General features: G+C 36.5%; 4 protein-coding genes across 4 annotated transcripts; all 4 read left to right on the top strand.

Moving 5' to 3' along the window:
- Nucleotides 1-2,192: 2,192 nt before the first annotated feature.
- On the top strand, nt 2,193-2,498 carry MONOS_8752 (uncharacterized protein; the record flags this gene model as incomplete). The annotated part of the gene is made up of 1 exon (XM_067879188.1): nt 2,193-2,498. The coding sequence occupies one exon, from the start codon at nt 2,193-2,195 to the stop codon at nt 2,496-2,498; it is 306 nt and encodes a 101-aa protein (XP_067720313.1).
- An 824-nt stretch (nt 2,499-3,322) lies between these two features.
- Nucleotides 3,323-3,905, top strand: MONOS_8751 (uncharacterized protein; the record flags this gene model as incomplete). The annotated part of the gene is made up of 2 exons (XM_067879187.1): nt 3,323-3,670; nt 3,723-3,905. 2 exons carry the CDS (start codon nt 3,323-3,325, stop codon nt 3,903-3,905), a joined length of 531 nt encoding a protein of 176 aa, XP_067720314.1.
- Nucleotides 3,906-4,231: 326 nt separating this feature from the next.
- Nucleotides 4,232-4,958, top strand: MONOS_8750 (uncharacterized protein; the record flags this gene model as incomplete). The annotated part of the gene is made up of 2 exons (XM_067879186.1): nt 4,232-4,441; nt 4,689-4,958. 2 exons carry the CDS (start codon nt 4,232-4,234, stop codon nt 4,956-4,958), a joined length of 480 nt encoding a protein of 159 aa, XP_067720315.1.
- Nucleotides 4,959-7,618: 2,660 nt separating this feature from the next.
- On the top strand, nt 7,619-8,421 carry MONOS_8749 (uncharacterized protein; the record flags this gene model as incomplete). Its single annotated transcript, XM_067879184.1, has 2 exons — nt 7,619-7,798; nt 7,957-8,421. The coding sequence occupies 2 exons, from the start codon at nt 7,619-7,621 to the stop codon at nt 8,419-8,421; spliced, it is 645 nt and encodes a 214-aa protein (XP_067720316.1).
- Nucleotides 8,422-10,526: the final 2,105 nt, after the last annotated feature.

Here is a 10,526-nt window from a genome sequence, read left to right on the forward strand (position 1 = left end):
ATTTTGATATCATAAAAAATTCCGACGTTTGATCAAAAATTTTTTTCATTATGGGTCGGGTTGAACTGAAAATATTTTTGTTTTTTTGTGCGAAAATATTCATTAATATATTGTTATTATTAATTATTTGTTGATTTTAATTTGTTTCAAATTGTTTTTATTTAAAATTTGTGAAAGAATTTCAAAATATATCAAAAAAAAATCGAAAATTCAATAAACAGAACAAAACTTTTATTTTCTGGCTTAAAAAACATGATCACAGTAATTACAATAACGTAATAAAATAATCTCATATACAAATATATGTTAAACAATGTTATTGAAAAAGAATAGAATAAGATAAGTTGAAATCAACACATACTTAATGAAATAAATCTATATTAACAGTTGATTCACCAATGTTCACTTCTCTTTCAACTGTTTCGTTATCTTTATTTTCTGAAAAGCAAAATTTTTGTTTCATGTCTATTTCACGCTCATCATTCAAATGCTCCTTTTTCCAAAAATTAGATATCCCATTTCCATACCAAACCCTTCATACTAGGCACTTTTCGTATGAATTTGCTCTCCCAACTCGATAGCCACCCTGAACAACGAGATATTCCGTTCTCACTCATTTTCATTCATTTCGATCTGCTGTCCTGAAAGAAACGCTAAAAATATCAACAGGCAAATATTCATATGGGTCATTCTTTTTGAAAAGTCGCAAACGTTTAACTGATCTGAAAATTTGATCTCAATTGATCAAAAACTGTTGATCATTCCGTTCCCATCATATATTGCTGAGAATTATTCTTTTCAGTTTTGTCACTCTATCCCCAAATATTACGTCACAATTAAACAGATTTCATATATCATTTTCACTGCTAAATCATATAAATGAAATTTAAAAATTTTTTTCTTGTTTTTTGGAGCAACTGAATAATTTGTTCATATTTCTTTGTTTTCATTTCAATTGTTCGAATAAACGTTTTGAATTTCTGAATGTGGACTTCTTTTTAAATATTTTCCTATGCAGAAAGACTAATAGAATTAGATTGCTTTTATTCGAGTATTTTTTGTTAGAAATTATTTAACAGGAAAAATATTTCGAAGCTGAGCTGATTGTAATTAAAAGAAATTCAATAGGCTGTTAATATTGAGATGTTTTTAATGTAATAATACATAAATGAAGAATATCATATAATTTCTCAAAAATTTATGTCCTTTTAAAAAAAATATTCAAAAAAGAAATGACATCTCAAGTTTTGAATCATATCAATAATCATATGTTAAATAGCTTTCAACTTTTCATTTTCTTTTTTGCTCATCTTTTTCTTCTCATTTCCAATCCTTTCCAAAAGAAATTCTGTTCAAACTATTCCATCAGATCAAAAAAGATGAGATTTCGGTGATGGTTGACGTCTCTAATTTGAACATGGACTTTGTGTTTGTGACACGAAAGGCGCTGCAATTTTGTGTGATGAGTTGTATCAAAAAGCTTCTTGAAGCTGATGTACTGTTGCATTCGTCTCATTTCTCAGTACCATTAAAATTCTTTATCTTTATAAACTGGAGCAGCTCTCCAGTCAGTTTCTCCATCCTGGAGAAGGAGAAACAAGGAGAAGAAGGCTGCAGGAGATGATAAATCATCTTCATCTTTGCCTTCGTCATCAGCGCCTGCGGTTGATCCTTCGGATGAATCATCTATGGCTGCATCTCACATTAAACACATAAAACTGCACCACAACGTAAGGTGGCTGGGGATTTGCTTGCATAAGGCAGCTGGGTTGTTGTCGCTTCCATTGTTGCAATCACTTCAATCGCTTCAATCGCTGCTACTTGCACTCTAAGTTTTCAATGATGGCTTGTTGTGCTCTGCTTAACAGAACGTGCTGTATCCGTTCAATGTGAAATGTTTTTCATTCAACTTGTGGCTTTGCTCACGTTTCTTGATGACTTGCTGAGAAAGAAGTCGTTGAAGAAGCCGATATTAACAGTAGTTGATGTGGATGATTTTCTGTTAATCTGCAACACGCTTGATCCACCGCTGGCTCCATTGGCCATTGAATGGCTGGCGAACCGATAGAAGTAGTCGAGGCATGCGGAGTGATGAAGCTGGTCGACAAAATGAGGAAGTGGATGGTTGCAGTGAATGAAGAAGGGGAGGTTGCGGAGAAGGCGCTGGAGGCGGTGGGGCAGAGGGGCTGATGATGGAAGATGTGGTTCTGTCGCCTGCAGCGATTGTGCTGAATTTGCTGGAAGAAGGAAAAGAAAAAGAAAAAGAAGAAGAAGTTATAAAAAGGAAAAAGGAGGCGAAGCGGATGAGCGGGCTGGTAGAGCAGCTGCAGGAGAAGGACAAGATCATCTGGATGAGTCTGATGATAATTCTGGAGCTGAACGAGAAGTACAATGCAGAGGTGAAGGAGTTGCAGGAGCAGCTGGTTGCGATGAAGGAGATGGCAGCGCTGATTGATGTGGGGATTGAGAAGGAAAAGTCTAGGACGTGGCATGACTAAGTTGTGAGTGTGGACAGCGCTGGTAAGCTGCTGAGGTCGGGATTGAAGCTTGTCACGTCTTCTTCATCGGTTTCTGTGTGTGGCGGGATGGCTCCGTCTTCAGATTAGTTGATCTTGCCTTCGGGGCTGCGTGAAAAGCATCACGAGAAGCTTTCCTCGACTATCGGAGATGGCAGCACTGTGATGCTTGGACCGAATCCAAGTTTGAAGGAGCTTTCTGTGAAAGTGGAGAGTCTGGCAAGTGTAGTGAGAAAGGTTAAAAGAGCTGATGGAGGAGGAGACTGATGTGAAGGAACAAAGTCAGAGACAAGCTAGGGGTTGGAGAAGAACAGTGCTGTGGCCAGTGATGGTGGTGAATGTGGAGGAGGAGTGGGTGAAACTGCGAGACAGAAGAATAGCAAAATGGAGAAGGAATTGAAGACACTGATTGCATTGTCGAAATTGCATAAGAAGATGATGAGTATGCAGAAGGCGCCGTTCAACGAGGTGATTGAAAAGCAGTAGATTTCGCTTGCGCAAAAGAAGCAGGAGAAGATGAATAATTCAGCTTCATATGAAGAGATTGCTTAATGAATGTCTGGTTGAGTGAAGAAGCTGGAAGAGAATGTGGTGCAAGAACACTTTGGATGGAGCAGGGAGGAAGGGAATAGGAGAAAGGGGCAAGGGAGATGGATGAAGGAAGGAGGAGGAAAAGGAACAGAAGCTAATGCGTAGAATACGAGGAATCAGAGGAGTGTGAGAAGGCAGTTGAAAGAATTGCAAGCGCGCTGTATGGGATTCCGCTGTCGCCGCACAACAATCCGAAGAGAGAGCGGGATGATTGGATGCATACTGTCGTTCCAACAGTGGCAAAGAAAGGTGAAGGGAAGGCGACTGTTGTGCAGCGGATGTTCATGCTTCTTGAGCAGACGACAGACAGCAGAGGCAGTGAAGAGTCGGAATGGCCTGTGACTTCGCCTGGTGGATCGGGGGCAGGGCTGTCTAGCGCAGGCGACGTGCCTTTGCAGGCTGGGTCAACAGCGAGGGAGAGGCCGATGAGTGCAGTGTCGGGGTCGCTGGAACAGGAAACGTGTAAATCAGCACATGTGCTTCGGGTGCCACACTCGCGGAGGTCATCCGTGCAAATGAAGCGTTTGTTGAATTTGCTGAAGATAGGTCTGCAGCCGCAGCTAGTGTGGACGCTGATGTAGATTCTGTGGATATTCGGATTCAAGATTGCAACAGACTAGGGTGGGTGTAGTCTCTTGCGGGCAGGGGCGGGTGCGGGGAGGAAGGGGTTTGGGGACTTTGTGGACATGTGGCTGGGGGAGAAGCAAGCGGTGCAGAAGAAGAGCGATGCGGTGCTGTGAGCAAGGATACATGGGAAGAACTGTTCCGGAAGGACTTTTCAGAGATGGAACTGTTTAAGGAATTTGCGATGAAAAAGTTTACTTGAGGTGAATTGAAGTTTTCCTGCAAATTGAATGGTGTTTGAAGGGGTGAAGGAAAAGAGATTAAAATGTCTTTTGGTTGTTTGAGTGGATGCTGTTGGAGAAGACGTATGCAGATACCTCTATGTTTGTGGTGTTTTTACTGAATAACTTCAGGGAAGAAGCAGCTTCCTTATATTTGCGATGAAGCTTACCAGTTATAGCCTTTATTGCAGTCTTTGAATTATGTGATTGTGAAGGCGCCAAGATGGTGTTGGTCAACTTGGAGTTTAAGTTTCATTCAGTATCGAAGGTGATGTGTGAATGGTTTGGGCTGAAGCAACATGCGTAGATTCTTCAGTCGGTGGAAGAGAAGAAAGAATAACGGTGGGCGTTGTTCCATATTGTGCGGCTGCTGGAAGGGATGGTGAGGCTGCATCTGTGAAGGACATGCAGTCAATGGTGGAGAAAAATGAAGGACAGTGTGCGCTTGTGCACTTCGTGAGAGATGAAGTTACACAAGAAAATGGCATTGTAGATGGAGTGAAAGAATAATTTTACAATAATTCATCAACATCTGTTTCTTCATCGCTGTTGAAAACAAATACTGAATGGAAAGTGAGGAAGATAAACAATGCGCTCCGATCATTTGGTGGATATTGGATGTGATCAACCATCAAATTATCAAAACAATATTTTCATCAGCGTTTTCACTCGTCGTAACCATCTTCTTTTTCCCTCTATTCCTTCTTTTTGCAATGAAACTTGATCATTTTTAAAGAATTTGAGGGAAGAAGAAGGAGAAGAAGGAGATGAAGAAGGATTTGAAATAGAAGAAGAAGAAGTAGTAGAAGAAGAGGAAGAGGAAGAGGAAGAGGAAGAGGAAGAGGAAGAGGAAGAGGAAGAGGAAGAGGAAGAAGAGGAAGAGGAAGAAGAGGAAGAGGAAGAGGAAGAGGAAGAAGAGGAAGAGGAAGAGGAAAAAGAGGAAGAGGAAGAGGAAGAGAAGCCAAAAGAATTGAAGCTACTTACGAATTCCTTGAGCAATTCTTGAATGAGGAGCTTCCAATGGAAATTGATCCAGAAGTTGAATCATTTATTGAAAAAATACATCCATCATGCAATTTCACTCCATCTGTATCAATTCCATTGAACACAACTTTTTTGTTCCGATCAATCTCAAATGCATTTGCCATTGCCCTGATATTTTCCAGTTTCGCATTTGTAATATTTAATACATCTCCATTTAGCAGAAATGAAGGTTTCTTGAATGAAAGTATTGAAATTGAGCAGTTGTCAACATGACGAATTCCATTTGCAATGCTCAGCAACGATGAGTTGAGAACAAGAGGTTGAATGCTGTTTGACTCACCAACTGATGAAAAATCAACAGATGAAAGAGATAGCTGGACGTTTGCTTCATGGATAATGGAATTTGCTGAATATGAAAAAAACCGACCAAAATTGAATTTCAATCTCTCTATCCAAACTTTCTCTGAGGTTGAGATAAGATTTCCCTCATTGATATTAATTGTTGGGTTAAGATGGACTAGAGCAGCTGAGGAAGATTGCAATGAGCAGATGATCAAATCGTTTGCTTCTTATTTCCCAATAATAACCGTCTCCTTCGAGATCAACAGATGCGAATATGATGAAGAAATGATGTGTAACAATCCAACATCCATTGATTGATAAGGTATACTGAACTCTCCACATTTCTTGATGTTTGTGTGATAGTCTGCAACTGAAGACACAAATATCGTCTCGCTCTGATATTTCATCACCCTCAGAAGAAGATCTTCTTTCCTCACAAATGAGTCTGAAGCGCAGCCCCAAATAACCATTTCTTTCATGTCAGGCTCTCTGATAGTACTGCGAATTTGCCAAGCTAAAAAAAATGAACAATATTATTTGAATTATTAAATAAAACATTCAAATAAAAGCTGAATGAAAACCTTTTGATATGTATGTTTTCCATCTTTGTCAAACTTGTGGGAGTAATCTACGCATAATTTCAAATTCCAGGCACATTCTATGCAATGAAAATTTTAAATCAGATAAGAATTTCATCTATCAACGAATCTCAATTTTTTGATGAAAGAAAATCGAAACACACCTTGTTCATTTCATTAATAAACAATTGCAAAGTTGTTCAATCAAGTGAAACTCTTTTTCGTTGAAAAAATGAAATTTCAATTTTGATCAAAAAATTTGATACATAATTTTTTGAAAAAAATTACATCTTCTCATTAAGAAGTTTGTTATGAGCCAACAACCATCGTTGTGAAATTAATAAGTTATCATTTGTATTATGGGAACGGAGTGTTTTTTATTAACTTTCATGGGACATTTTTTTGATCTGTGGCGACTTTTCAAAAAGAATTACCCATATATAGAAAAATAAATAAAGACCAAACTGCGCTTCGGCTGTATTTTGCCAACAGCTTCATTTCCACAGCCATCATCGTTCAAAATAATTCAATCTCTTCATTTCAGTTTCAGAATGGCTGAATGCAGCATGGAATGCATCTTCACAAAAATTTTCATATATCTCGCTGGAGGGTCTTTTCAGCCCGTACACATTGTGATGGATGTCCAGAGGTGTTTTTTCTGTTTTTGGCATGATCCTCTCCTTTAATAATATTCTCAAATACCCAAAGAAGTATTTGATGTTTATCTCATCAACACCCTGCACAGGAGGGATATGGGGCAGAGAAGAGATGGAAGAGGATTATTTGTGGGAGAGGGCAGGAGCTGCGTATTTTATGGAATGCAAATATTTCAAGAGAGATTATTTGAATGGAGGAAATTCTGAGGCAAAGTGGTGGGGAAGAGTGGGTGGAGATTTGGAGAAGATAATGAAATAAATATATATAGAAGTGGCTGAGGATGATGAAGAAGATATTTGAGACATTTTGGAGAAATGGAATTTAAAGAGAAAGAAAACAGGGCTAAAGTTTGTTAGAAGAGGAAAATTGAGAAATGTTCGAATGGAAGAGGGGTAATTTTTGTGAGGAGAAGATTATTTGGAAGAGACTGCAAAAGATGAAGAAAAGGAAGGGATTGATATTTTTTAAGAAGTTTGTGAGCTGGATGAAAAAGGGGAATGAAAAGGAAAAGAAAATGAGAGATATTATCATTTTCAATTTAGAAAAGAAAAGACTGGGAAGTCACAGAAAGAGGACAAATGACTTCGAGGGAATCCGACTTCATTGATTGATTATAGAACATCAGCCAAAATATTTGCAGTTTGGGTTTTTGTCTCGTTGCGAAGGAAACTTGTTTTATACGACGTTGCATCAATCACCAACATCATGCAAAAATATCAACTTCTTCTCGAAATTTATTGGAATATAAATGGATTTCTCAATCATCTTGTCTTCTTCACCTTCTTCTTTTGTGCCTCATCTCGCTTCGTGATGGATAAGAACATTGATCTTCTGATTCATTTATTTCTTTCAATTTGGAAGAACAACTTTTCAAACCAAAAGTTATTTATTTCTGTTTCTTTTCTCTCAACATCACTATCATCGTTATCAATGCATTCTGCAGCTTCGCTATTTGTGCATTTGAACTGTTTTTTCTTCCCCAGAGGCGTATTCCGCTCTGCTTCAGCATTTCATATGGCTTCCGCGCTCCGACTGTGCTGAACGGAGTGAATGTGGTGAATGGGAATCGCACGAGAAATAGTAGTGGGAGGGGGAAGGAGTTTCAATGCACATTGCGTTCATCTGCTCGCTTTATGACACCGCCAAGAAGCGAAGAGAAAGAAGTTCAAGTTCAAATGGAAGAAGCAAAGAAGATGGATTTCAGAAGCAAGTTAAGCGTGGAGACGAGGAAAGGAAGACAGCAGGAAGAGCCAAAGGCGAAGACGAAGACGAAGGAGAAAGACGAGTTTTGCACAATGCAAATTAACGCTTTCGACACAAGGTTTCCACATGTAGAAACAGAAAGGAGGAGGAGGGACATGAGAAGAGAAGAAGAAGGAGGTGACAATCATGATGAACAGCAGCAGTTATTTTGCTCATTTGAGCAAACTCTCATCTATCCAGTTGCACACTCAAAACACCACAGCCTCTTCGACAATTGCCTTCCCTCCATTTTCTCCCTTGCTACACGCCCAATTATCTGCCACTTCTCTGCTTGTTGGTACTCCATTGCCTCCAGCCACAGACACCTCATCACTCACACAGAAGTCCTTCTACACAACTGGACCAAGCTCATCTTCTTTATCTCCTTCTTCTTTTTCTTCTTCCTTTTCTCATTCTCATTATCTTCTTCTCATTATCCTCCTTCAAATTCATTTCTTTCTTCCTCTTCTTCCTCCTCCTCCTCTTCTTTTTCTTCCTTCGGCCACCTCTTCAATCACACAGAACCGGCTGATCTTTTCTTCAAGGAAAGAGTTCGCATGCGGAAGTTTGTTGATTTCTGCGTGCCAAGTTGACGCCGCTCGTGGAACAGCTGAACTTGTTGAAGTAGTTGAGAAAGAAGGTGTTCATGAGAGAAGTGAGGTGTAATATACAGAGGTTGCGGAAAATGAGACTGGAAACGAAGGTATGGTTGAGGAAGAAGGAGCTGGCTGAAAGGAGAAGATAACAAAGAAAATGAACGAAGCGAATTCGCAGAAAATGCTCAATTAGTTCTTTTTTCGTATGAGAAATGATTTAGCAATGTAATGAAACATTGAATATGAAAACATTGGAGGATAAAGAAGAAAACACGTGCAACATTATCAAATGTGGGATTCATATGAAGTGGAATAGAAGCGGAAGAAAGATGGGAAGCGGATGGAGAATAAATCAAAAATAATTTCATAAGAAGAATGAAGAAAGAAAACTCCAAATTGACTCTGCTGAGATCGTCCATTGTTATTTCCTTTCCATTTGGTTCATTATTATTATAAATCGTTGAACTGAACTACTGGAGCAGGAACTTGGTGATGATGTTTCAGAGACATAAATATAAAACACATTTTATAAAATTTAGAATAAACTTATTATATATGTTCATATCTGTCTATTTAATTTAAAACATATTATTTTGTTCAACAAGAAATGAAACTTGTCATTATATTTTCATATTTATTTATTCATTTTTTTATATTTTGTCAATTCTTATAAAACTTGATCAAAAAATTCTTTTTCACCAAAAACATTATAAAGGTATGTTTTTTTTGCATATTTAAATAAAATAAATATATTTAACAGAAATAAAAGCTAAATACTTGTAAAAAAACAATAAAACTCTTTGATCATTAAATAACATAAAAGATTTTATTTTTTCTGTTTTTGATCTTTTTTTATGTAGTGTGTCACAAATCCGGGACATGTCACAAATCCGGGAAAGTGCATAAATTTCAGCTTTTATAAAACTGTTCACTTATTCATTTGTTTCAAATCAAATGAAGGAAGCATTTGAAGTTATAAGAATAACTTTTTTAATAATACTGTGTTCTCAAAAACTATTTTTCTTCAAATTTCGTGTTTGAGATAAAATATGAAGAAAAAGGGTTTTTGCAAACACAGTATTATTAAAAAAGTTATTCTTTTAACTTCAAATGTTTCCTTTATTTGATTTGAAACAAATGAATAAGTGAACAGTTTTATAAAAGCTGAAATTTATGCACTTTCCCGGATTTGTGACATGTCCCGGATTTGTGACACACTATGGTGTGTAAAAAAATCACCCATTTATCTAAAATAGTCCATCAAGCTTTAACTCTTTTGAAATAAGTAAATTCAAATCTATTTGTTGCGAGAATAAGTGCATTGTGGAGAAATTTTATTGTTTGATTTTTTGACAAAAATGATCAAATTATGTTCTATTTTATTCAACCAAAATATCCAACATTTGCGACTTTTCAACAAGATAAACCCATGGATTAAAAATTTTTTATTATCTTTTCAATATCACAACAAAGAAATAATCAACATTAATGTTTGCACATTTCAAAAAAATGAAATTCAAAAATATCACAAAAAAGGTGTTTGAAATCTGTTTTTTTGACACAGATTGAAAGCTATAAGAAGAAGTTATACATTATGTATCACCAGCTTCTTGGGAGATCTCCAATTGGCTTGTAAATATCCTTTCAAATTTTGCAAATATTCGAAATTTCTATTCAATAATTGAATTAAAATACAAAATCAAACAACAAAATTATTTTCTGAAACAAACAAGAAAGTATTGTAAATGAAATGAATTTCATAAGAAACTTTTCATTTATTTGCATCTTCAAAAAAGTTAAAATAACAATTGGATCATTTTTTTCCATTTAAGAAAATAATAACGATTTGTTCCATACGTTTTCTTAAATGTCATCATTATTAATCTTTCATTATAATGTTAAGAAATACAGAAAAATAAAACAAATGAGAAATAATAGGAAATAACATCGAATGGAACTAATTCATATTTCAAATAATGTTGTTCCAATTTGAAAATAAGTCCCATGAAAAATATAACATATGAAATTCTTTTTTTTGAATCGTTAGAAAAACATTGATAACAAACAGATATAACTGATAATTGAATGTTTTTATTTCATTATTACACACCTCTTTTTAAGAAATTTGAATCAAATTTCAATTAAATGTTCACAACTTTAACATTTAAAACAAAA

Source organism: Monocercomonoides exilis (assembly GCF_001643675.1).
Source record: "Monocercomonoides exilis strain PA203 chromosome Unknown scaffold54-601524, whole genome shotgun sequence".
In the NCBI taxonomy this organism is placed as follows: domain Eukaryota; phylum Preaxostyla; order Oxymonadida; family Polymastigidae; genus Monocercomonoides; species Monocercomonoides exilis.